The sequence below is a fragment of the Podarcis bocagei genome (genome assembly GCF_964188305.1).
Source record: "Podarcis bocagei genome assembly, chromosome: 3".
Lineage (NCBI taxonomy): Eukaryota > Metazoa > Chordata > Lepidosauria > Squamata > Lacertidae > Podarcis > Podarcis bocagei.
The window spans coordinates 51,185,401-51,213,338 of NC_138127.1; the positions used below are offsets into that span (position 1 = coordinate 51,185,401).

The 27,938-nt window shown below is 43.1% G+C and overlaps 1 protein-coding gene across 6 annotated transcripts in view; it reads left to right on the forward strand.

Moving 5' to 3' along the window:
* The window catches only part of STXBP5 (syntaxin binding protein 5), a 126,243-nt gene that overhangs the window by 65,874 nt on the left and 32,431 nt on the right, over window positions 1–27,938 (forward strand). For all 6 annotated transcript variants that reach the window (XM_081186298.1, XM_081186300.1, XM_081186299.1 and 3 more), the window contains 11 exons: window positions 1,235–1,358; window positions 2,766–2,844; window positions 4,617–4,771; window positions 6,813–6,885; window positions 7,893–8,040; window positions 8,119–8,186; window positions 10,228–10,268; window positions 11,269–11,489; window positions 12,942–13,120; window positions 14,496–14,621; window positions 15,988–16,139. In XM_081186298.1, coding sequence (XP_081042424.1) covers window positions 1,235–1,358; window positions 2,766–2,844; window positions 4,617–4,771; window positions 6,813–6,885; window positions 7,893–8,040; window positions 8,119–8,186; window positions 10,228–10,268; window positions 11,269–11,489; window positions 12,942–13,120; window positions 14,496–14,621; window positions 15,988–16,139 — 1,366 coding nt within the window. The remainder of the gene's footprint in view (window positions 1–1,234; window positions 1,359–2,765; window positions 2,845–4,616; window positions 4,772–6,812; window positions 6,886–7,892; window positions 8,041–8,118; window positions 8,187–10,227; window positions 10,269–11,268; window positions 11,490–12,941; window positions 13,121–14,495; window positions 14,622–15,987; window positions 16,140–27,938) is intronic.

Here is a 27,938-nt window from a genome sequence, read left to right on the forward strand (position 1 = left end):
GCTGCTTTTCTAGTAATAGTACTTGTTTGTTATTTAGCATTGCTATGAATTGTCTAAGCACTCCCAAATTACAAAAAATTCAATAGTATTAGTTGTTACATTGCAATTATTTTGAAGAATTACTCTGAAGTATTTTGCTGTGTTAGCTGATGATTGCTGCATACAACAAAACTCTTATTACTTCCACTAGTCCTTCAATCCTAAAAAAACCTCAACAACTCTGGCCGTCTTTGAAAAAAGTTTGGACACCGCTGCAGGATGTTCTAGTCAAAGAAGACAATAATAAGATATATATTTTATACATGTGTTTTAATGTAGTAGTCTTAGTAAGTCTAAAAACTGGATTCATTTTTTGCTTATAGCAAAGCCTTTATGGAGTGCAGATCCCATTTATTACATGTCATATCTGATTCTCATTTTATTATAAATCAAGTTTATCATTGCCTTGTAAAATCAAATGTCACCTTTTCAGTTGTGCATAGTTGGTGAGATGTTGATGAATGCTGATTTACACCAGGAGAATTCTCGGTTCTTGACTAATAGTACATTTTTAATATAGCATGATGTGAAAGTTTTATGATTTTCATCAGATAGGAGGTTGACCGATTATCACATGATGCAGTTCCAGTTGACCAGTCAGACTTCCAAAATCAATTGTATAGGAAACATTTTGTAGGCTAGCTCACTTCCACATGCGTTGATTATGGCAATTGAATCTTGATACAAAATGCATGCTAGCTAAAAAGATAAAAGAGTACATTGCTGTAGGGAAGCACAGCATTGAAACAAAGTCATTATGAAAATTGTGTCTTTCACCAATACTGCAGACAAACATGACAGTACAAATGTTGCAATATTTTAATTGTACCCTTGTCAAAAGATACAGATGTTCTCTTCAGTTTAACAGACTATAGTACACCAAAAGCAATTGGAAATATATATCTATATATTTTTCTCATTTGCACCACTGTACTATACCATTGTATTAGGTTTTCAATAGCAGTTTTAAACCAAACAAAGTGAGATTAAATAGTTTAACTGCTTTTGCAACACACGCAAAATGATTTGTTAAAGAAAACTATCTTCAGAATCAGTGTTACAGTTTTGCATTAAAATAGTATTTTATCACATTATTTAATCACATAGATGGAGTGTTTAAGCAATATTTGAATGAAATTGTTAAGATTTCTGCTTATTGCTTTGAATAAGTTCTGATTTCCCCTCCTTTGATCAGGCAATCCATTCTGTAGCTTGGCACCACGAAGGAAAGCAATTTATCTGTAGCCATTCGGACGGCACCTTGACTATATGGAATGTAAGGAATCCTACCAAGCCATTTCAGACAATCACTCCACATGGTAAGTTCAAAATGGAAGTGTGTTCTAGTCAACATTGTGTATACATTATACTTTAGAGTGATTTGCAGGCTAAGTCATCTAAACTGCTTACTGGTGGCTGCTACTTCATGCCACTCTATTCTTGAGGACCATGTGCTGAAAGAAGGTATTAAACTGTACCATATATTTGCAACTCTGCTGCTGCTTATATCACCTGCATTGTCTCCTGTAGTCAGGATTTGGCTTTGACAGTCCATTGCTTTGGAGGCTAAGTGTGGAGTTGTTTATTAATCAAGGCAGTATTGCAAAAGAAAACTAGTTCAGGTGGCCCAAGGTAGAATAGGACCAGGCAGCTTTTTCTGGCTACATTTTTTATTAGAGTTGTGAACTAGCTCAGTAAGGGGCAACAATATTGTCTCCTCTGTTGGTTTCAACAAATGCTTGATGTGCAGAAGGCAGCAGGTGAAGGTTTTCATGCCGTGGAGCTAAACACTGATGCCTGCAGAGCTGCTTCAAAAGTTAGCTTTCCTGGCTATTATGGGCATGCCAACTACTAACCTATTGTGTGAGGGGGTGGAAGGAGTCAGCATATATCAAACTAGCACAACACTATTGTAATCCAAGATTACTTTCACCCTAAGTGCAGGCACAGTAGTACATTTATCATAAGATTGCCAGGGAAAATCCAAGGCTACACTGTTGTACACCTTTGTGTACACCTTTCACAACTTTAGGAATTTTGATGTGTCGTGTGATCATAATCTTACTATTGTATGTCCAAAAAGATGTCCAGTGGCACCTTATCAGACTTGTGCATTGGCGTAAAAATGTCTAGATTTTACCTGCTTTGCAGTGCTTTGCAGTTTTGTATAGCTTTCTTAGAAATTAGCAGAACATGTAATTAGCCTATTAGCCCTGAAAAGGTTCTCACTATTTATGTAAATTAGTAACTGTAAAACGTTCTAATCAGTTTATACTGTGTTTATATAGTGGAGATGATTTTTTGTGAAACTGGCAATTTGCTGGTCAAACCTGCTTTCTTTTAAAATACATCACGACCAAATGTTGAAATAAAGTAGTTTTTCTGACAGCAATACAATGAAGGGAAAAGAATTCTTTATTCTTCATAATTCTCCAACTCAGTCCTGTGCATGTTTATGTGGGAGTAAATCCCATTGACTTCAGTGGATTGAGACTTTCTCCCAGGTAAGAGAGCACATGGGGTGTTGGTTATTACTGCCAAATATCTACTGTTTATAAGAGAAGCAATTGAGTTATTTGCATTAAATCTGCAAGGATAGTATGATGTACACTTGGTAGTGTTTATATAACCTTTTAAATATTTGGGACTATTCTTAAGATTTTGGTGTGATTTCTGAGATTTATCAAATTATTTTTAAATGTAAATAAGAAAATATTTTGTTTTAGGAAAGCAGGTAAAAGATGGAAAGAAGCCAGAGCCTTGTAAACCTATTCTTAAAGTGGAATACAAAACTACCAGAGCTGGGTAAGAATTAGGAAACAGTTACTTAACTTTGTTTTGGATATTTGTAGAGAAAAAATAAGGACTTTGCAAAGCAAAATAATCTAAACAGCTATTGAAGTACTTCCATGATTTTAAAATGTGACAAACCCACCACCACTTTGTTTATTCATGAAACCTTCAGTTCTATTCATCGTTGTTGTTGTTGTTACTCCATAAAAGTAGACTGGAAGCAAAGATGATTGTGAAAGTAAATGGTTTCTCAAACTCCCATGCACTTTGTCTTCATACAACCTTCATGCAAAAAATATTTATTTGTTAAAATTAATTGAATGAGAAATCTCTTAAATTCTTGCAACAATTTAAATTACAGATTTGTTATATGTAGGTGTGGAATATGTATTAAAATCATTTGCTGCTGTAGTAAAGTGGATGTTACTTTGGGCAGGAAAAATGTCATTGTGCATATACAAGGGGAAAACTAGTTCCAGATACACAGAAAAACCTCAAGGGAAATTTTAACACTGAGCGGGGGCTAGTAGAAAGTAAAACAGGGAGCAAAATTAACATAAAACACCTTACATTTTACAGTAATCTGGAAATGGGAGAGGCTAAATGATTAACCAAAATTTCTTCTCAGTTTAGGGTTTGATGAGTTTTTGAGGGCTCTTTGATCCCTGTCATGGGTTGAATCACAAAGGAAGTGATTTTTATTTACTGGTAATCCTAACTTATTTCACACATGTGCAGGCTCTGCATTGCCCTTGCAAGTTTAAAGAATCCTAGAATAAGGAAAGGGAATGGAATTAGGGTGTGGCATGCATTTTTAACCTGTCAGACTTCCATACATCATGTGCAGGGGAAATGAATTATTCCCACACTACTGTTCTGATTCAGGATTATGATCAGATTTATCACAAATATATCACTTTGTGGGTCTCCATTTGTATGTAGTACATATCTAAAAGAGAAAATAGTGAGTCTTTATTGCAAGAGGTCCACAAGATATCGCTGGAGCCTACTGCTGCAGCCACTTGTTGCTTCTCTGGTGATGGCGGGTGGGGCGTCCTCCCTGCCATGGCAGGAGTGAGGAGAGGCAGTTTCAGCAGCCTCCAGGGAGATCTTGTCAGAACCTGTAAGCTGTCACTGCTTCTTCTCTCTTCTCTGGTGGCAAGGGGCTACAGCACCCATGGCAGCACCAGAGAAGTGGCGGCTTCCTGTGAGATCTGACAAAAGGTTTGCGAGGTCTTGCCAGAAGCTGCTGTTGCTTTTCCTGTAGAGGCAGGTGGTGCATTCATTGAGACACTGACCCTTGGATTCTGCTGCCTGAGGCAGCTGTCTGGGTCCACATGATGGATGGGCTGGTCCTGCCTAAAAGTGAATTTTGAGTTTCACACTTGTATGACACATCTAAGGAAGGAAAAATAAGTTTTAGTAAGATTAGTTGCATTTCTTGGCAGCATTTTGCATATGCATCTTTCTGAATAAGTGGGGAGGTGTACTGAATCCTTGACAATAGTTTGTCCAACTGCTTAAAATATGGTTTAAAAGACAAGCAAGTGCCTCTATTTACACAGATCAACACAATGGGAATGGATTTTTTCAGCTAGTTGTTCGGTCTGTTGGGCAGACTTGTGTTCTTGCACTACTCTTAAGCCAAGCACACCTAACACAAAAGGTTAGTGGTATATTGTGCCACATATACAGTGTAGAGTGCTATTGGTTACTCTCTTGATCTCGGATGATAAGTCTCCTAATGCTGTCTCTCATAATCTTTTCTGTTTTTTTCTTTCCAGAGAACCTTTCATCATCTTGTCAGGTGGCTTGTCATATGACACTGTAGGAAGAAGACCCTGTTTAACAGTTATGCACGGAAAGAGCACTGCTGTTTTAGAAATGGATTATTCAATAGTTGATTTTCTAACCCTCTGTGAAACTCCATACCCTAATGGTAGGTTCTGAAAAAAAAAATCTTCCCACTTGTTTGACTGCTTAATAGCAGTTTTTTGCTGCAGCAATTTCAGAATTTTATTTACTGTTCATATGATTTCATGGCAGGGTTGGGTGGGGCCATTCCAAAAGGTTCCTCAAAAATGTTGAAAGATCGTAGATAGTTTTTGAGTAATCTGAGGAGAACTTACACGTCTCTAGTACCATCCTATCTGGACAGCAAGATAGCATTTATGAGAAAGAGTAGACCTCATATTCTGGAATGTCTTCCATGGGCTGGTGGCTTTGCTGTCTAATGCATAACCTAATTTTTTGTGTGTGATCATTTTTCTTTTGACTAAAGATGCTCTCAGGTGGTATGTGAGCTCCCTCTAGTGCTTCCAGGCAGCATTGCAGCTAAATTAAAGTTGTGCCAACCCCCACCAGTTTAAACGCCTCCCTTCATGCAGAGAAGTCTCCTTCTCCCTTGGCTCAGGCTCCCTTTTTTGACTGTTCTTGTCAACTGGTCTTGGTTGTTTGTGGCTGTTCCTTGTGTTATTAAAGGGAGAGAATAAATGTAGCATCTTCCATGTGTGTGTGGAATTGTTTGTGTGTCTGCCTCAGGGTTGTTTTTTGTGGTAGTTTAATGTTTGTGTCCTGGAGGGCGGTGAGTTGATTGGTTGTGAGTTTGCTGTTTTGTTCACTTGGCTAGCCTTGTTTTTCCTCTTCACCTATTTAAAATAAATTCTTTTTCACTGACTATTACTTGTACTGATTTTGAGCTTTTCGCCCCTTTTGGGTTATTGGAGTGTATTTCCCTCAGCCAGGTTCTTTGGCAGTTTGTTGTTGTGCGCCTAGTTCTTTAGGCTGAACATGTTTGCCTTTGCTGAGGCACTCTTTTGACAGTGTGTGTTCCAGCCTACGCTTCCAGGGTTACCCACCCTATCTGTTGTCATCTTGGGCATGTCCCACCTGACAGGAAAAAGAACTGTAAAATATATTTTTCATTACTCTGGGCTACCTAGTTTTTTTTTATTTGGTCTAACTGACTGTACTTCTACACTGCTTCATACATCCAGAGAAGCCCTGAGCAGTGTATGTTCTTGTTGGTGTTACTTGTTGCTATTTTTATTCTTGTGTTGATTGCGGGTGGTGGCAGCTTGGACAGTTGTGTAAAACCCTGTAAGAGCTCGAAGGAGCTTAGATCCCAGCTGAGAGCATATTTTCACTCCAGCACACTTTTTATATATGTAAGCCCAGTGGCTCTTTTTAGTGTGATATGGGGGCTTTTGAGGTGCCTAGAATATTCTCAAGTAACCCCCCCCCCAATTTTTCCACTGTTCTATTTGTTCATGTACCCCCCCCCCCCCCGCCGCAGCAACTTCTTCTTCTTAACAAACTGGTTCTCAGCCAGTCACAGGTCATATTGTGAATATGAGGGTGCCACAATACCAAACAGCCAATCATATTTGTTGTTGTAGCTGCATCATGTATGTTTCTCAGAATTGGCAACAGCAATGCTTCCTGCGTTTCATTGCTGTCAATGGCTCTGGATGGCAGGCTTATTGTTTACTGGAGAAGAAATCATCCACCAAATAAGATGAATGAGACTTTGCAGGACTGACCCCCAAAGTCATCAGCAGTGGAGGTCCCTCTTTGCTTGCATATTCCGTGGATCTCTGGAGTGGGGAGCTCCTTCTATTTGCCACTCTCTTCGAAGTTGTTCTGCAGGCAGATGAAGACACTCCTGTTGTATTTTTTCAAAGTTGATTCCTGCTGATGTCCTTAGATATTTTATGGCCGTTTAGTCATTTTTTAATTGCTCAGTGGTATTGTACACTACGTTGGGACTACTGTTTAGGAAACAGTTACAAAGATTTGGTGAAAAGTGGTACACACACACACACACACACATATATATATAATATGTTTATGGCATTAATCTGTTTCCCTCCCATGTTGCATTAAGCATCAAAATATTAAATCAGCAGTGAATCAATGTTTGCTTTTATTAAATTATTAATTAGGCTTCCTCTTTGGTTTCATTGTTGTCTCTGTCTTAGATTTCCAAGAGCCATATGCTGTGGTCGTTCTTCTAGAAAAAGATTTAGTACTTATTGATCTTGCACAAAATGGGTAAGAATTCAGAATATAATGAGGTTATATAAAGGTGTGTTTCTCGTAGGTATCATGGATGGAGTTTACCAATCAAGGTTGTTGCATTTAACAAAACACTAAGTTTTCTATTGTGATTTGCTTGTAAATAGCCCCTGAGTGTGTGTGTATTCCTAATGGTGAATGAAGAAATGAAGATAACTCACGGTGAATTCTTCTTTACAGTAATCCAGTGTCCACATTTGTCTATCATGCTAAACTATAACATGATCTCCTCCTGCTGTGTGACCAGGACAATTCCAGCAGCTTTTGCTTCACCACAGTTTGATAAGCACGCTTTCAGGTCCAGATGTTATAGCAAGCTGCACTTAAAGGCAGAAGCTTCCAAACACATAATCCTGGCCATGCAGGAAGAGGATTGGGAAGTACCCAAGACCGAGGCTCACTGTAGTTTGTACCTCTTCATTTTTGTAATTCTATAAACCAGTGTTCAGCAAGATGTGTGAACTTGGCCAGTATGGCACACTGTGTGATATTCAAACACTCAATATACCTGATAGGGAGAACATAGCTATGGCTATGTGTTGTGTTATAGCTGCTAATTTTCATCTTAAAAATAATATTTAGTTATACATAAAATTAGGTTAGATCTTTTAATGACAGCAGGAGTTCATATTAGGGTTGGGATATTACAAGATAATTTCTGAAAATTCTTGATTTTTGAGATTAGCAGTTTACCAGCATTCTGTTGAAGTGATAATTTTCTGTAGAGTATATTTCACAAGCAGTTTACAATTAAATCTTTACTAATGTGTTTCGAGTATACTAGTATTCCAAAGTGATTTATATTTATTCACATAGATTATAAATATTTGAGCTCCTTTCCCCCTTTGCTGCTTTACTTTGTACTCGCTTGTATTCATTTACTATATTTTCTTTTTTTGCATTGGCATTTTTATCATTGTTTAATACCAAATTTTATTTATCAGCTAACTAACTGCTTTCATGTTTTCATCCCTTCATTAAAGGTATCCTATATTTGAGAATCCCTATCCCTTAAGTATACATGAATCTCCAGTTACCTGTTGTGAATATTTTGCCGATTGTCCTGTGGACCTTATTCCAGCACTTTATTCAGTTGGGGCTCGCCAGAAACGTCAAGGTTATAGTAAAAAGGTACCAAAGGGAGTTAATATCTTTATTACAACCATATTCCATGTGTTTGGATTTAATCAGCTTGTTTGTTTTAAATAGGAATGGCCTATCAATGGTGGAAACTGGGGTTTGGTCACACAGAGTTATCCAGAGATCATTATTACTGGGTAAGTAATAAGACTACATTAGATTGGCCAAGGCTGCCAAAGTAAATGTGGGGATAGGCATCATTTATGCATCATTATTCATAAACTGGTATATTGTAACCTACACATATTTTAGGGTAATTTAGATAATTGTCTGTCATGCTTAAAGTAACATTATGAACTAATTTGAGGTGGATGAAAGGCATTGCTCTGCCTTGCCCCTTTTTAGGGGAGGAGAGAAATGTATTGAGAGAAAAGAAAAGAAAAGGACTTACAGCCCCAAAACCACCTGCTGTGTGACATTTCACTGGCATTTACCATCAGCTTTTATTAGAAATATAAATGTAGAGTTAGGGCTAGTGTTGAAAATTATAATAGCGGAAAAGATTACTTTATGATCCTTGATCTGAGGCTAAAATTGCATTGTGGAGGACAGGTACTTGTGGTGCAGAGGGATATTATTTTTCTGATTTCTGTCATCCTAATGTATAACAGAAGAGTTAAAATGAGCAAGCTAGTAAAGGTTTCCCTGCTTACTTGAGAGCAATATCTGCAACAGTGGGGATACTTCTCCAGTGGCTTTCAGCCTCCACCTTTCTTTGCAATAGCTTACACATTTGTAGCCATGTTTGTATCAGGCATTTAAAACATTTAAGTAAGGTCAGCTGGTGGTTTGAGTTATTTTAAATGTTGTATAATTTATCTAATGAGGTTTTCTTGGACGTATGAGGTGCTAGCTAATTTGAGCAGAGAAAATCTGAAAAATCAGCATGTATATCTGTGAATTTAAAAATATGTTGCTTTCTGTTATCTATTGAATGTGAAACATTTCAGACACTCAGTGGGTTCTGTGGGTGGTTACTGTGAATAATATGTTGGCAATAATGCTGGCTTTTAAGTAGTGTTGGTGTTGATACCACTACTTCTTTTTGTTTTTCTTTTCAACATATCAGAAAAACAAAGAAAAACAAAAATTAGCTTTGATTATTTGTTACTTGTTTGATTATGGGAATGGTTTTCAACATTTACTGTACTCTCTCTGTCTAGATCCATAGTCCTCAGACAAAGAACAATTTTTTAAACAATTAATTATATAAAATATGGGTAGCCAATGTTGTTGAGTGACAGCTTGCATGTTAGCTGGGGCTGATGGGAGTTGTAGTTCAACAACATCTGGAGGGCAACACTTGGGCTATCATGTTCTAAAGCAAGATCTAAGACACAAGTGAATTTCAGAATTTTTAAACCATGCACATCGATATTAAAAGATGAATGGAACTAAACTGTTTTAAAATTAGAAAAGTCCGCATAAAACCAAATCCTATCATACTTCTCTTAGTGAGGTAGTGAGGAGAATTAGCAAGTGCCCTCACTTGATGACACCAGCTGTTGGTGTTGCAATGCATGTGGGATGGATTTGCAGCACAGTCCTATTCACATTTATGGAAAAGTAGGTCCTGCTGAGTTCATTGAAGCTACTCACTAGTAAATGTTCTTAGGATTACAGCCTTAGTTGCACTGGAAATCATTTGGTTCTATAGAGCAAAATAAAAAACCTACAATCTGTTGCCCCCTCTCACTTTGTTAAGAGAGGGCAAAATCCATTATTCATCCCAGATTATAAAGTCACCATGACAAGAGGTTGAGTTTAGCACCAGTCTTGGTGGTGTCTTCAAGTACAACTCTTTACCTCTTCCATATAAGTGAAAGTCTGTTATTTAGTTCTATTGGGAAATGTAAAACTCTACATTTAGCAACATGATTATAGAGTATCACGCCCATTATGCTTGATACTGTATGACTTAGGCAGCACCAATGGGATCTTCTTGGAAGTATTAAATGTCTCCTCATTCAGAGTACACATAGATGCATTGTATCTTCCTAGGACTTCCTTCAGCAAGCCTTCCCTCAACATGCAGCTCACCTATGATAGGCTAATACTAAGAAGAAAATAGGAGCATATGGGTTTGTTACATCAATTTAACATCACTAACTAAATCTCATCGGCCTTGCTATTCCTTTTCTAAAGAGATTTTGCTTTAAAAAATTCTTGTTTTGATAGGCATGCAGATGGATCGATCAAGTTTTGGGATGCCTCTGCAAGTGAGTGTTTTGCTTAGTTGTGGAAGAATTGTTTAAAAAGTGCTGCTGTGAAACTGTTGCCTTATAGATGACATCTTTTGGGGTTTACTCGCCTTGTTTGCTCAAATCTCCTGTACTTAATTCCCATTGGAATGAATGGTCCTAAATTAGTTGTGACCAGGAACAGCCAGCATCTGCAGAACTGCCTCTCCCATAAGAGGTGGCACTGCTTCTTGCCAGATTGCTGTAGGGGATGAGGCAGGGTGGCTGTGAGGTTCAGGCTGTAAAGGCACACCAGCAGGAGAACCGTATGGGCTCTGCTAGTGTGCCCTTAACTCCACAATCCCTCTGCCCTGCCTCTGTGACTAAATTGTCTGCTCAGCTTAAATAGGACTTGAGTGTAATTAACCTCTGAGCCAAAAGTTTGATATGAAAGACAGGAAGTGAGGAAGGTGATGGAGGAGATGAGGTTTCAAATCATACATGATAGTTAATTGATATCTCATAAGCAACCCATATCACATCCTTGAAACACAAATTGAAATCCTGGAGCATAGAAGGTGCTGTAACACTATTTTTGATTATATATTTTGTCTTAATGCCATTTCATAATTGAGGGCACAATCCTTCTCTGCATAAGGGAAGGCTGCCAAGCCTTTCTGCTTCTGTGCCCTTTGGATTCTGGCCATAATACACAATGCCCAGGATCCAAAGGGCTGCATGCAATGATTTGCATATAAATTATCAGCCCCCTCCTGGCCCTTGTCTTCCCACTGAAGTTCCTCAGCATCCTGAAAAGTGTTATATTTTGGAACCACATGTGTGTGGAATGCAAATTGATATCTATCTCAGTAGCAAACATGTACACATCACCCGCAGAGGAACTTTCAATCAGCGTGAATGGAAATGTGAGCACTGTATTACCATTGTTTCAGAATGGCCTTATTTGAACAATATTTTTGTTTATAGAATTACATTGGTTTGTACATTTAACTATCTTTATTTTTTATTTTATTCCTAGTCACATTGCAAGTGCTGTACAAACTAAAAACAGCTAAAGTCTTTGAAAAATCAAAAAATAAGGACGACAGACCTAGCACAGACATAGTAGATGAAGACCCATACGCCATTCAGATCATCTCATGGTGTGCAGAAAGCAGGATGTTGTGCATTGCAGGAGTTTCTGCACATGTCATTGTTTACAGATTCAGCAAACAAGAAATTACAACAGATGTGATTCCGGTAATTGACAGTTACCTATATTGGACATGCATTTATATATTTGTTAATCCCTATATTTAGCCAATATATAAACTAGTAATACTAACTTGAACATTTTTTTGACTAGTTTATTCCATGCTCAGTGGTTATGTCACTTTCTGTATACTGACAATATGTATTTTAGCACATTCTTGGGAATAGGATTTGCGGCTTACTCATTACAAATACAATTAAAATTTAGCTGAAAGTCATTTTATTTTGAAAATGATAAATTGAAATTAGATTGAACAATTTAATCTTGCATTAGATGCTTGCTTAAAGGTAAAATCTCATAGTAGCTCCTTGGTCACATGTGCTTTATACCTGGCCTTATGAAGAGAGTGCAGCTAATATTTTTATACAGGTTTGTTCAGTTTTTTCACCCATTAAATCATAGACAGTGGTTGGAGGGTTTCATAAGTTGTTCATAATCAAATCAAAAATTTGATGGATGAGGCAGACTGTTGACCCATATCAGTAAATATTTGGGAGGGTTTGAGAACACCGTAATGCTTTGGTTGTCTTCATCTAGATTTGAACAGGGAGGGTATAACTTGTTCATTATCTGTATTGCCAATATAGTACAGGCATAGGCAAACTCGGCCCTCCAGATGTTTTGAGACTACAATTCCCATCATCCCTGACCACTGGTCCTGTTAGCTAGGGATGATGGGAGTTGTAGTCCCAAAGCATCTGGAGGGCCGAGTTTGCCTATGCCTGATATAGTATCATGGTATTTGATCAAATTTTCTGGATCAGTTGAGATGGATGTCCACAGTGCTCTTCAGCTATGGAGGGAGAATGTTCAGCAGTTCTTCTCAATATACACATGTCGCCCAGCTTTGTTTCCATCAAACCAAGAAACAATTGTTTGTGCATTTAATTAATGCCTGAACATATGAAGTTATGGACTGGACGAGCACTAACAAATTGAAGCTTATTCCTGATAGGAATGATGACAGGACCATGATGACAGGACAATCTAGGTCTATAAAGATGCTGCTATTTCCTCTCCTAGATGGGGTTACATTGCCTTTAAATGAGAAGGTGCACCACTCTGAAGTATTTCTTGATCCTGTGTTACTCTCAGTTCTGAGGAGGTGGTCACAGCCCACAGAATCAGCTGCAAGTGTTTCTCTAAAACAGGAATGGCAAATCGGTGCCGTTCTAAATGTTATTTACCTGCAGCTCCCAGCATCTCTCAGGATAGTGTCAAACAAACCTCATAGTACTCTTGGTACCTTATTGTCTGGTATTTGATTGATACATTGCAGCTTGATACTGTGGTTGAGGCCATCCACTTGTCTTTAATAAGACGTTTTGTATTTAACTTTGTGGAGGTTGTTGAGACCAAAGTAGTGAATTGGCAACTGCAAAATTTGCAGTGCAAAGAACTCTCGGACTGTGTCATGTCTTCTCCATTGTCATTTGCAGATGCTTGAAGTACGGCTATTGTATGAAATAAATTACATAGAGTCTCCAGATTCTGAGCAAGTGCCACCACTGCCTACTCCAGGCACAGGTTCCAACCCTCAGTCCATTGCTCCCCAGTCTCATCCATCCACTAGCAGCAGCTCATCTGATGGGCTTCGGGATAATGTTCCATGTTTAAAGTAAGTGTAAGGCTAGTATTTCTAAATACTGTATCTCACCTTCATAGACTGCTTAATCTTATTGTAGAAAAAACTTTTGGCTTTTGACATGTGCTGCTTTGGGATATGGTTACTCATACCTCCTCCTAGCTTTACAAAGGTGCGCTAATAGAAGACACATGTATTGAGCTTGTATCAATGTACAAAGTAATTATATATTGCTTACAGGAGCCTATGAAACTACCTATGTGTTTCAATAGCTGTATTTGCCAAAGTTTGATATATAGCAAGTGCAGCTTTTCTTAAAAACAGCATGCCCGTTCTCAGTCCTCCAGAGAGAACCGGATGCCAAATGCCCCCAACTACACATGTAACTTAGAATCTCCTGCCTTATCTCACTTTCCTGTGTCCTTTCCTGTACTGTTTCCTATTCCTTCATATTTGAGATAAGAGATTAAGTTATGAGCCTTCAGATTCCTGGTTCAAATTTCAGTTGAGCCATGGACTCAATAGATTAATTTAGGTAAGTTACCAACTCTCAAGTCTAGCTCACTAGTCATGATAAGCCACCAAATTCTACTTTATTGAGACTTAGCAGAGAGCAGAACTAATTGCACTGTGAAATGCTCTTTCCTCTGCCATATGTGAAGCATCAGTTGCTTTAGACACTTTGTAAAGACATACCATTTTGTCCTGCCAGTCCCTGACTCATAAGATTGGTCTCTATTATTACTGAATTTCTGCTTTTATAAATGATTTATAAATGCTTTAAATTAAAGAAAAATAAATGTATAATAAGTATTGTGAGTCCTTATGGTATAATGCTTAATTTTCCAATCACTTTAGCAAATTATAGTTTGCCATTTCATCTTAACTAAGCAAGCTCTGCTGTGTGCAAACCATCATTTACATGCCAGGATGGGAAAATATGTTAAAATGTGACTGATTAAGCAATTTATGTACACCGGGACCGGGGTGCGGGGGTGGGCAAATGTGCTCTCCAGTGCTTGCATGTGATCCTTCTCAACATCTGAACATGGCCACTTACATTAAAAAGTCTCCTCCACATCATATCTGTTCCAGTTACAGATAGGTAGCCGTGTTGGTCTGCCATAGTCAAAATAAAAAAATTCCTTCTTGGTATAAGCTTTCGTGTGCATGGGTATCTGAAGAAGTGTGCATGCACACGAAAGCTTATACCAAGAACTAACTTAGTTGGTCTTTAAGGTGCTACAGGAAGGAATTTTTTTATTATATCTGTTCCAGAGTAAGCATTTGAAGCTGTACTAACTTGTAGTAAGAAATACAACCAGTCATGAAATATGCCCACTCTAATAAAATTTATTGGCAGACTTCCACAAGGATAAATGTTGTCTACCTTTCCTGTATATTGCAGAGTTAAAAACTCTTCCCTCAAGCAGTCTCCAGGCTACCAGGTTGAGCTGGTTATCCAGTTAGTATGGGTGAGTGGAGAACCACCTCAACAAATAACAAGCCTTGCAATCAACTCTGCCTATGGCTTGTAAGTATATTTGGTGCTGTGCTTTCTCTTCGTTAAATCCCATTGTCCTACTGCAGAAGGAATATGAAGTTACTGCTAAATTACTAGATTCATGTTGTTTTGATATGCTACTTGTTACCATGTTTTCAGTAAAAAGGTACTTAAAGGGCCTTCTCATTTATTGTGATATTCAGCCACAACACATTTCAGTCTTTGTCCAAGGTTCCCTTTCATTACAATAATGTTGTACCATCTTTGTATATTACATGGGGAAAAGAGCTTCTGCTGTTAGATGTGTACACAGCACTTTCAGAAAAGTCGACAAATGGTTCTCGGCACAGAACACAATCTTCTGCGCCATCTCTGATTTCTTGAATGTCTTGTATATATTTAGACTACCAGCCGTTTTGTGAAGAGGCTTTTTTTTGTTTAGTTTTTTGGTTGTATCTGGGCTAGGTGGACATTCAGAAAGAATATGGGAGAATGCAATAATGTGCTTCTGTGACAAGCAGATTAGTCAATTGTTGGAGATTAAAACAAGATGGTGAGAATGAAATAATTGAATGTTGGTTGTACAGTGGGGTATTCATTTGGGTAATTGTAGAGCAGAAGGTTAGATGATGTGGCTAAGACAATCAGACCAGCATCCGAAACCTCTGGGTGAGGCATGGAGGTGTAAGACGTTTTGTAAAAAGTAGAAGTACAGAGTCATCAGTGGTGATGAGGCAAATCTCAAGTGTAGCAGCCAGGAATGGGGAAGATTATATTTTTGTATTCTTCTGCAGCCAGATGGTGGATTGTCTCAGCTCCCATTATATAGATGTGAAAATGCTTCTTTGGTTAATCGCAACAGTTCAGAATCAAAAATCTCCTGTTGGTGTTTCCAGCTCATTCTGTTGTTTTTATCTTGCTTGTTGTTTAGAGTTGCATACTATTACAGTATGTATTGTTCTTACTGCCTATTTACTTAAACCTGTTTTATAAGAAATAAATCTTAATGTAAAACCATGCCAAGCACAAACGCATGTCAAGGACAAACTAACAAGGCAGCTATTAGCTTCTTCCCGCACTGCAACAAAACAGTTACCCTTGAGTAAGCAGTGGACAGTAATCATTTTATGTCAGGTGGAGGTTTGCTATTTAGCAAGGCAATAGTGTATTGGTTTTATTCTCAGCAACTACTACTAAAATAAATTGTTCTTTGAATAGTTTTTCGTGTAAACTTACATTTCTAAATGTTATATAAGAATAGATTTTAGATTTTGAAAAATAATCAGTTCAACTAGTTCCTAAAAATGGAAAGTAAAATGTTGTACTTAACATAAGCATATATTTGGATATCAATCATTCATTGCCATCATATTCTTTCTAATAAATTTTCTTTCAGAGTAGTTTTTGGCAATTGTAATGGTATCGCAATGGTTGATTACATCCAAAAGACCACACTTTTAAACCTTGGCACCGTTGAATTGTATGGTTCCAATGATCCTTATAGGAGGGAACCCCGATCTCCACGTAAAAGCAGACAACCATCTGGAGGTAAGGTCATACACTGGATACTTGCTGATAATTTTTTGTATTGGTCTTCTACTTACTGGACTGCAAGCTGATTAGGAGTGCATGCGACTAGCTTTTTCCTTGAAAGTACAGTGGTGCCTCGCAAGACGAAAAGAATCCGTTCTGTGATTCTCTTCGTCTAGCGGTTTTTTCGTCTTGCGAAGCAAGCCCATTGACGGAATAGCGCTATTAGCGGCTTTTAGCGGCTTATCGGCTTATCGGATCAGCTGATAAGCGGCTTAGCGGCTTAGAAAAAGGGGGGGAAGGAAAAAAACCCCGCAGGAACTCGCAAGACATTTTCGTCTTGCGAAGCAAGCCCATAAGAGATTCGTTTTGCGAAGCACCTCCAAAACGGAAAACTCTTTCGTCTAGCGAGTTTTCTGTCTTGCGAGGCATTCGTCTTGCGGGACACCACTGTAACTTGCGCAAACCAAAAGGTTGATATGTTGATAATATTCTGTAGGGGCTTCTTTTTAGAAAAAATCATCTGATTATGGTAGGCAAACAGTCTTCATTTTATGAGTATTCCAGACTGCCAAATTTAGCATATACAATAAGCACACATTATTATTATTATTATTATTATTATTATTATTATTATTATTATTATTTATTACCCCATTTCCCCCAGCCACTGTGGGCAGCTTACAGAACATATAAAAACATAATAAAATGTCAAGCATTTAACATTTCCCAATACAGGGCTGCCTTCAGATGTCTTCTAAAAGTTGTGTAGTTCTTTATTTCCTTGACATGGGGGGGGCACATTCCACAGTGAGGGTGCCACTGCCTAGAAGGCTCTCTGCCTAGTTCCCTGTAACTTTACTTCTCACAGTGAAGGAACTGCCAGAAGACCCTCTGAGGAGGACCTCTGTGACTGGGCTGAGTGATGGGGATGGAGATGCTCTTTCAGGTATACTGGGCTGAGGCTACTTAAGGCTTTAAAGGCCTTCAAATACTTTGAATTGTGCTTGGAAATGTACTGGGAGCCAGTGAAGATCCTTTAGGACCAGTGTTACATGGTCCCAGCGGCCACTCCCAGTCGCCAGTCTAGCTGCCACATTCTGTATTAGTTGTACTTTCTGAGTCACCTTCAAAGGTAGCCTCCCCAGTATAATATTCTACTTCATTACTTTCTATACAAAAAGTGTTATTCTTTACCAAGGTTTATGTGCTCACATCAACCATCTTCCATTGTCTTGCCTTTCCCTGTTTGAGATTTACTTTTCGTCTTCCTTTGTGCTATCACACCCTGTTATCATAAATGCCCTGTTAATTTATTCTGAACTAACTGCTTCACAGAACCACTCAGCACTTAACCCCTTCATTTTTGGACACAATTATTTCAGCATGCTGTATTTGATCTGTTAAGGTATGTATTGGCACATGGAAGCAAACACATAACTTCAGCAAACCACAAGCCTAAAATTCTCAGAGGAGGAAGCGCATATGAACAGAAAATTTTGGAGGTGCTTCATACCTGAAGATGTGGACAAGCTGCTTGAAGAAGTGCAGCCAATCAGCTGCCCTTTGATGCTTGCCCACCTTGGCTTCTGAGAGCTAGCCGTAGACGGTTGGCTGGGTTTGCAATGAGTGATTAATGCTTCACTTGAGGAGAGGGACTGACCACCTGCCTGGAAGGACGTGGTGGTGTGGCTCCTCCTTTGGAAGACATTTTTGGTCCCAGAAATATTAAATCACTATTGCCCAGTACCAAATAACTAATTTTTGGACAACGCTTGAGAGGGTTGTGGCAGTACAGCTTTAGACATGCCTGGAAAAAACTCTTTGCTTAGATCCATTTTAGTCTTGCTTCAGGCCCGTTATGGTACTGAAGCCACCTTGGACACCCTGGTTGATGACATTTGTCAGGAGAGAGGTGAGAAGAGTGCAAGCCAGCTCATTCTCCTTGACCTCCCACTGTCCTTCTGGATCATCTCAGGGAGGTGGGGGTTGGGGGCACTGTACTTCAGTAGTTCCAATCCTTCATCCAGGGCTGTTTCCAGAAAGTAGTTATGGGAGGCTACTGTTATGTGCCGTGGTGTCCTGCAGTATTCTATTTTGTCCCTGGAACATCTATATGAAGCCACTGGGAACTGCCATCAGGAAATTTGGTGTCACCAATATGCAGATGATACCCAGTTCTGTTTCTCTGTTGCATATGAATTGGGAGAGGTAGTCAGGATGTTAGACTGATGCTTATAGGTGGTGATGGACTGTGTGTGAGCCAATAAACTGAATCAGAATCCTGAAAAGAAAGCAGTATTACGTGTTCCAGGTTCTTGATTCTGGGATGTGGGGACCTGTCATGGTTGGGGTTGTACGTCCCTGGAAGTAGCATGCCCATAGCTTGGGAGTGCTACTGAATTCAGCCTTGTCATTGGAGGCTCAGTTGGCCTTGGTAACTAGGCATGCCTTTTTCCAGCTCTGGATGCTTCACCAGTTACAGTCTAATTTGCAGAGACAGCTTGGCCACAGTACTCTATGCTCTGGTAAGCCAGCAGCCAGACTCCTGACTAGGGCTCCCTTTAGAACTCACATAAGCCCTGTTCTAAAAGAGCTGCACTGGTTGTTGGTTTGTTTCTGGGCTTAGTTCATGGTGCTCACTTCGTCCCCAAATATCTGAAAGACCACCTCCTTTCTACAGACCTTCTTGGGTGTTAAAATCAGCGAGGTTGGTAGTTCCACTGTCCTTAGAGGTCTCGGAATGTGACCTGAGATAAGAGCATTCTCTGTGTGGAATACCCTCCCCACAGAATTATATCTGTCACCTTCATTATACAGCTTTTTGTCATATGCTTAAAGACACCTGTTGTGAGCATAGTTTGTTTTAATCTTTTTTGAATGCTTTATGTTCTATTACCCTGGGACCTTTTGGTGTAACCAGCCCCTGGGACCTTATAGTATGCAGTAACCACAGTACACCATTCTTCCACAGGAGGAAGAATGTGAAAGAAGTAAAAGTGTAGTGAGAACATGCTTCTTCCCCCAAGTGTTTGGGGATATATGTCTCTGCTTCAAATGCCACGTTTAATGTGGCACACTTCCTGTGAAGGTCATTGGTTGAGTATTGGCTCCACCTGGTGGTTGAAGGTGGGAACAGAACTTGTGGGAAGTAGGCAGCTCCTAGTTGACTCTTGCCTTCATCAAAGTAGTCACATTGCTTTTGAGCTCCTGTTCTTTCTCTCCTCAGGTTTTCTAAATTCTACTTTTTCTGCTTCGTTCCAGTGTTTGCCTTCCTCTTAACTGTTTCTAAGCCATCCCATTCTCCCTTCAGTATACCAGGGCAGTATGGTTGTCGCTCCTAACCTTCTCTCCTCCTCACAACTGCTCCAGCACTTTCTGTCTCTTGTCCCCATAGCCCTTCTTTCTTGGCTGTTTTCTACATTCTTTGCTGCCTGCATCTCTCCTATAAATAGAACCCCTTTGCCTTGCCTGCTTGCCTTTTCTCTCTCATCCTGATTTCACCAGTAACTGCTTCACTGGAGGATGGAGGCAGGTTTGTTGGTATTTGAACCTCGGCGATTCTTCTTAGCTGTTTTGGACCACTGCACCTTCTGGTTTGGTGTGTGCTATGTATCCATGCCTCAGCATTCTGGCTTTCTGAAGAGTAGGGATGGCAGTCAGTGTGCTCTCTGGTGGCAATAGCCATGCCTCCTGCCCAAACTCAGCCTTTGAATAAACTTAAAAGTGCCTGCTAAGGCAGCTTTTCCTTCTTCCTCTAAATGTAAGACCTTTGCTCAGCATTTGCCTCATAAACAAGCACTAAGCATCTCATAGGCAGCCCTTATCCATAGAAAGGGATGAATCCATTTATTATATCTGTGGACAGTCTGGACCTTTAACAACATTTGCCTTCACCATTGCCTGGGCCTGATGGGTTTTATCTCTCATGACTCCCACTATGTGCCTTTGCTCTGCAATGGCCTTAGACTTCATTGCCCTCCTGCAGAACTTACCTCAGCACCATTTAAGGGGGCATCTGTTCTTGTTGAACCAAAATCCTTTACAAAGTCCATACCATTTCCTTCTACTTTTAAAAAAGATCCTGAAGGCAGAGAGGGACTCTGCCTCCTTGTAGTATAAAAATATGTTTCATAGTTAATTAATACTATAGTTTAGAGCCTATTAGTAGAGGTTCAGTAAACTGCTGTCTCCTTGGGCCTGGGCTTATTGTACACCATTCCTTGATTTCTGATCTTACCTGAGTCCTTCATAAAATCAGGGAGGAAAAGCCACAGTGGTCCTTTTAGCTTCCTTCTGGCCACAACGTCTGTGGCTGTTGGAGATCCTGATCATGGCAGTATCTCCATGGCACCCTCTTTGCTGTCTGGATGTCAGAACTGCCTACTTCTCACAAGTTCTGTTCCTGCCTTTGACCATCAGATATGGAACCAATATTCAACCAATAACATTCATCAGGCACTGAAGATCTGATCTTCTGGTAGTAACCAATGGAACCTTTTGTGTACTCATATGCAATTATGAATTACTATAATAGCCACATGGAACACTGCAAATGTTTCAGATATAAACTGCAATATTCCATGAATTACCACTTCGTAATGGTTGTAAAACTATTTATGGCTATTGAATAAGCAGCAATTCTGGCTCTTGCTACCTACCTTTCCTGGTAGTTCCATATTGAAGATGGTTAAATAATTGTAGTTGTATTAAAAGAATAAGTACAAGTAAGTCTGGCTATTTTATATTAGTAATATATTCTATTAAATGAAACCGTTAAACAGCTGAGTAGGGATAGGTTTGTTTTGTCATTAAATTGTTAGTAGTATTAATGGGAAATTTTATAAATATTACGTAAGACAACAAGTAAATTATATTACACTGTGTGAATTCTGGCACATGCATGATTTGTTGTATTTCAGTTGCTGTCTAACAATTTCCCACAAATACATTGTTTGCTTGGATATTAAAGTTTTTCTACAGATTTTTTTTCTTTCTCCAAATATACTGTGTTGGTGTTTTTGTCTTTCCTTTCTCATTGCTTCAATAAGGCATGCTGGCTGTGGCTTCTTGCATGTGTGGCCTCTCTAACTTATATTCAGAGTCTGTGAAAAAACTTCGCACCTCTTATATAAGTAAGTCATCTCATAAGAATAAAGTGTTTTAGCATCCAGTTGATTAGGTTATATGCATTCATCACCCTGAATATTTTACCATAGCCTTTACTTTTCAGCTTCTTTCACTAACATATCAGCAGAGATTAATTCTATATTAATATAATTATAGACTGTTACCTGAGATACTATCAATATGGAATGTTGGGTACAATAAGATCCAGATTATATCCTTTATCTATTTTGCAAGCAACAGTAAAAAAGTGGCATTAGTAGATAATAGAATACAAGTCACAAATGTGCAGTGGTGCCCACAAATGTGCACAAATGCGTGCAGTGGTGTCCACAGAGACCTTCATTGGTGCCCTTGGACAAAGGACCAAGACTCTGAACTTTCCTTTTTATTTTTAATAAAAAAGTAAATCTCTAACCCTCCTGGAAAGAAAGTTATGAAGCAAAAATGTACAGGTACCCTTCTAAGCAATTTCTGTGAAATGAGCTAGCCTGGCTGCCTCTGTCAGTCTGCTCTGTCTGCTTTTTAGCCAGTGAGTGAAGTCAGAGCTGTGATTGCTGAGTGTGTTGTATGTACACCAGACAATATTAGTATTGGTATTACAGTTAATTTATTAATCACCTTCTAAACCACTGTCTCAAGGTGATTTATATATAAAATAATTTAAAGTGGGTAAAAACACAAAAACAAATCAATTTAAAACAAACCTAAAACTTGTTATAAAGACCCATTTATCCAGCTGGGAAAGCCTTCTGTTTCTCCTTTCCATTTAGTGCACTTTTCCTGCTTGTCTTATTTGCTAGTAGTCCCTGGAATCTCCGAAGTTTATCCTTCCTTTTTTCCTAGTGACCAGGATGCATCTTTCTTGTGGTGGGTTCTACTGAGATCAGATAGTGCCTAGAAGTTATTTTCTGCAAATACTTCTACACAATAAGTGTGGGTGAATTTTAAAGCATCCCCTCCCTAAATGGCAAAATTCAAAATGTGAACTTTGCAAAAGAGGTTTAGGTGTGTCTCCTGTTGTGCTGGACTTAAAGCCAGGCACTCATTAAGAATTCACTGTATAGTTACCGTATTTTTCGCACCATAAGACGCACCGGCCCATAAGACGCACCTAGATTTTTTGGGGGGAAATAAAGGGAAAAAATTTTATTTCCCCCCCAGGTGCGCTGCGCTACACCAGGAGCTTGGGGCGTGCGGAGCTCAGCGCGCCCCAAGCTTCTGCGTGCCGGCAAGGTCTCCGCTAGCGTGGGAGAGCCGGGCGCCTCTCCCAGGGCTAGCGGACCCCTGCGCTAATCCAGAAGCTTGGGGCAGGCTGAGGTCAGCGCGCCCCAAGCTTCTGCGTGCCGGCAAGCAGTCCGCTAGCCCTGGGAGAGCCGCGGGGCTCTCCCAGGGCTAGCGGATCGCTGCGCTATACCAGGAGCTTGGGGCGTGCTGAGCTCAGCGCGCCCCAAGCTTCTAGGTGCGCGCAAGCAGTCCGCTGCCGCCCCAAGCCTCGCGCACCCGGCAGGAGGTCCCACCGGGTGCGCGAGGCTTGGGGCGGCAGTGGACTGCTTGCCCGCACCTAGAAGCAGCGCGCCCCAAGCTTCTAGGTGCGCGCAAGCAGTCCACTGCCGCCCCAAGCCTCACGCACCCGGCAGGAGGTCCCACCGGGTGCATGAGGCTTGGGGCGGCAGCGGACTGCTTGCCCGCACCTAGAAGCTTGGGGCGTGCTGAGCTCAGCGCGCCCCAAGCTTCTAGGTGCGCGCAAGCAGTCCGCTAGCCTTGGGAGAGCCGCGGGGCTCTCCCAGGGCTAGCGGATCGCTGCGCTACACCAGGAGCTTGGGGCGCGCTGAGCTCAGCACGCCCCAAGCTTCTGCGTGCGCACAAGCAGTCCGCTAGTCTTGGGAGAGCCGCGGGGCTCTCCCAGGGCTAGCGGATCGCTGCGCTACACCAGGAGCTTGGGGCGTGCTGAGCTCAGCGCGCCCCAAGCTTCTAGGTGCGCGCAAGCAGTCCGCTGCCGCCCCAAGCCTCGCGCACCCGGTGGGACCTCCTGCCAGGTGCCCGAGGCTTGCAGACACTCGCCCGAAGCAGGGGGAGCCCTCCCGAGGGCTCCCCGTGCTTCGGGCGACAGGCTGCCGCCCCAAGCCTTGCGCACCCGGTGGGACCTCCTGCCGGGTGCGCGAGGCTTGCAGACACTCCCCGCACGCGCTCTTCCGGCTGGGGAGGTGACACGGGGCGGTAGAGGTTCCTGCCATAGCCGCGTGTCACCTCTCCAGTCGGGAGAGGGTCGCGGGGCTATGGCGTCTTCGCTCCATAGGACGCACACACATTTCCCCTTCATTTTTGAAGGGGGAAAAATGCGTCCTATAGAGCGAAAAATACGGTAAATGATGATACAATATTATACATGTCATACGTTTCATTCAAGTAAAAGTGACCTTAACTGTTCTTGGGGTGCAGGTGCAGACATGTCTAAACAACAAAGGTGTACCGTATTTTTCGCCCCATAAGACGCACCGGCCCATAAGACGCACCTAGATTTTAGGGGGGGAAATAAAGGAAAAAATTTTTATTTCCCCCCCAGGTGCGCTGCGCTACACCAGGAGCTTGGGGCGTGCGGAGCTCAGCGCGCCCCAAGCTTCTGCGTGCCGGCAAGGTCTCTGCTAGCGTGGGAGAGCCGGGCGCCTCTCCCAGGGCTAGCGGACCCCTGCGCTAATCCAATAGCTTGGGGCAAGCTGAGGTCAGCGCGCCCCAAGCTTCTGCATGCCGGCAAGCAGTCCACTGCCGCCCCAAGCCTCCCGCACCCGGCAGGAGGTCCCGCCGGGTACGCGAGGCTTGGGGCGGCAGCGGACTGCTTGCGCGCACCTAGAAGCTTGGGGCAGGCTGAGCTCAGCGCGCCCCAAGCTTCTGCATGCCGGCAAGCAGTCCGCTGCCGCCCCAAGCCTCGCGCACCTAGAAGCTTGGGGTGGGCTGAGCTCAGCGCGCCCCAAGCTTCTGCATGCCGGCAAGCAGTCCGCTGCCGCCCCAAGCCTCCCGCACCCGGCAGGAGGTCCCACCGGGTGCGCGAGGCTTGGGGCGGCAGCGGACTGCTTGCGCGCACCTAGAAGCTTGGGGCGGGCTGAGCTCAGCGCGCCCCAAGCTTCTGCATGCCGGCAAGCAGTCCGCTGCCGCCCCAAGCCTCCCGCACCCGGCAGGAGGTCCCGCCGGGTGCGGGAGGCTTGGGGCGGCAGCGGACTGCTTGCGCGCACCTAGAAGCTTGGGGCGGGCTGAGCTCAGCGCGCCCCAAGCTTCTGCATGCCGGCAAGCAGTCCGCTGCCGCCCCAAGCCTCCCGCACCCGGCAGGAGGTCCCACCGGGTGCGCGAGGCTTGGGGCGGCAGCGGACTGCTTGCGCGCACCTAGAAGCTTGGGGCGGGCTGAGCTCAGCGCGCCCCAAGCTTCTGCATGCCGGCAAGCAGTCCGCTGCCGCCCCAAGCCTCCCGCACCCGGCAGGAGGTCCCGCCGGGTGCGGGAGGCTTGGGGCAGCAGCGGACTGCTTGCGCGCACCTAGAAGCTTGGGGCGGGCTGAGCTCAGCGCGCCCCAAGCTTCTGCATGCCGGCAAGCAGTCCGCAGCCGCCCCAAGCCTCGCGCACCCGGCGGGACCTCCTGCCGGGTGCGCGAGGCTTGCAGACACTCGCCCGAAGCAGGGGGAGCCCTCCAGAGGGCTCCCCGTGCTTCGGGCGACAGGCTGCCGCCCCAAGCCTCGCGCACCCGGTGGGACCTCCTGCCGGGCGCGCGAGGCTTGCAGGCATTCGCCCCATAAGACGCACCCCGATTTCCCCTTCATTTTTGGAGGGGAAAAAGTGCGTCTTATGGTGCGAAAAATACGGTAATTGCAAATGGCAGGATAGAAGATGACCCAATAGGGTGTGTACTGGCCCCAGTATTGTACTGTGCATTTCTTAAAATTTCTGTCTCTCTGTGTTGGTCTGTGGTCTCTGGATTAATCTGTAATTCAGGTTTTGAGCAGATCTGTAAAATGAAGCTCTCTGTTCTCTCTTCGCTATGGAGGGTAATGGAGGGCAGTGCAATTCATTGGTTCTGTTCCTGCTCCTAGGGCTGTTTCCAGAGAATAGTTTGGGGAGGACCATTGTTTGGCACCATGGGAGTGGAGCTGTAGGTTTCATCTTTTCCTCCATGCTATGTAATATCTATCTGAAAATGCTGGGCTCTCATCAGGGGGTTTGATGTGAGGTGTCACCAATATGTGGGTGCTAGACCAATGCTTGGAGGCAATAATGGGTGGGATGTGGCCCAATAAGTTGAAGGTGAATCGTGAAAACACAGGTATTATGTGTTCTAAGTTGTTGAGTCCAGGACGTGGGGGCATGGTGTGTTCTGCACAGCTTGGGAGGGGAGGATAGTCCAGGATCCAGTATTGTCATTTGAGGCTCAGTTGGCCTTGATGCTTAGATATACCTCTTTCCAGCTTTTGACTGGTTTACAGCTCTAGCCTCTTATGAACTGAGATGGCATGATCATCATACTCCATCCACTGATAACTTCCAGGCTGGATTATTGCAATGCACTCTATGTGGAGCTGCCTTTGAAGATGACTTGGAAACTGCAACTGGTCCAAAATACAATAGCCAGGTTACTGGTTGGATTTCATTTAGAACACACCTCTTTACTCTGGCCTTTGATACCTGAAATACATATTGTCAGGGAACTGACATCGGAGCTAGAGGCGGAGGGAAGGCTCTCAAATGATGCTGGAGAAGGGCCCAGCAGGGGGAGAGGCAGCTCCGCAGATGGGGAAGCAAATCAACGCAACACCAGGGATATAGAGGGGCTGATGGGGGAATCGGCGAGAGGGCTCCAGGACTCTTCACCGGACACCAGCAGGGAGAGCACGGGTCCTCCGCTACCCACGCCCACCCTGCACAGAAGACTTCCGTACAGAGAGAGTAGGAGGAGACTGGGTGTCAAACAACTTTTATGTTGGAAAAGATTTAAGAAACGCCCACTGACGGATTCTGCTAGCGACTGAGGCAGCCACGAAGTGAAGGGCTGCCCAGACTGAAAGGTTTAGCAAGGCAACAAAGCCTGGAGAGGCGGCAACTTACGCACGAGCAACCCATACACATTACACGTATTTTAGATGTAATCTGTTTTAACTGTTTTTAACAAGGGCCATATGGTGAATGGTGTATAATAATAACTAATATTATAATAGAAAATCTAAAAATGGAAATAACCCTTTCCACTTTTGGCCAAAGTGGATATGATTTACAGGCACAGGAGCCCGTCTGGATTTAAGGCTGCCAAACTACAAATAAATGGTTGGTTTTTTTGTGGGGGAAATTAAAAGGTTTTACTTTTCTCTGTATGGGACGCGGGTGGCGCTGTGGGTTAAACCACAGAGCCTAGGGGTTGCCGATCAGAAGGTCTGCAGTTTGAATCCCCGCGACGGGGTGAGCTCCCGTTGCTTGGTCCCTGCTCCTGCCAACCTAGCAGTTCAAAAGCATCTCAAAGGGCAAGTAGATAAATAGGTACCGTATTTTTCGCCCTATAAGACGCACTTTTTCCCCTCCAAAAATGAAGGGGAAATGTGGGTGCGTCTTATGGGGCGAATGCAGGCTTTCGCTGAAGCCTGGAGAGCGAGAGCGGTAGGTGCGCACCGACCCCTCTCGCTCTCCAGGCTTCGCGGACCTCTCCTCAAGCAGCGGGAACGTTCCCACTGCTTGGGGAGAGTTGCCGGCATCCCGAAGCCTGCAAGCGCTGATCCCAGCACGTGCAGGCTTCGCGGATCTCTCCCCAAGCAGCGGGAACGTTCCCACTGCTTGGGGAGAGTTGCCGGCATCCCGAAGCCTGCAAGCGCTGATCCCAGCACGTGCAGGCTTCGCGGATCTCTCCCCAAGCAGCGGGAACGTTCCCACTGCTTGGGGAGAGTTGCCGGCATCCCGAAGCCTGCAAGCGCTGATCCCAGCACGTGCAGGCTTCGCGGATCTCTCCCCAAGCAGCGGGAACGTTCCCACTGCTTGGGGAGAGTTGCAGGCATCCCGAAGCCTGCAAGCGCTGATCCCAGCACGTGCAGGCTTCGCGGATCTCTCCCCAAGCAGCGGGAACGTTCCCACTGCTTGGGGAGAGTTGCAGGCATCCCGAAGCCTGCAAGCGCTGATCCCAGCACGTGCAGGCTTCGCGGATCTCTCCCCAAGCAGCGGGAACGTTCCCACTGCTTGGGGAGAGTTGCAGGCATCCCGAAGCCTGCAAGCGCTGATCCCAGCACGTGCAGGCTTCGCGGATCTCTCCTCAAGCAGCGGGAACCACCGCTGGGCTCCCACGGCTTGCAGAGAGCTGCCTGTTTGGGGGCTGGGGTCGGGGGAAGCTCGGGCTGCCCCAGCCCCGCGCCTGGGGGGGAAATAATTTTTTCCCTTTATTTCCCCCCCAAAAAACTAGGTGCGTCTTATGGGCCGGAGTGTCTTATGGGGCGCAAAATACGGTACCGCTCCAGCGGGAAGGTAAATGGTGTTTCTGTGCGCTGCTCTGGTTCACCAGAAGCGGCTTAGTCATGCTGGCCACATGACCCGGAAGCTGTACGCCAGCTCCCTTGGCCAATAAAGCGAGATGATCGCTGCAACCCCAGAGTCGGCCACGACTGGACCTAATGGTCAGGGGTCCTTTTATCTTTCCCTTACTTTTCTCTGTAATCCATATTAGGGTGGTACCT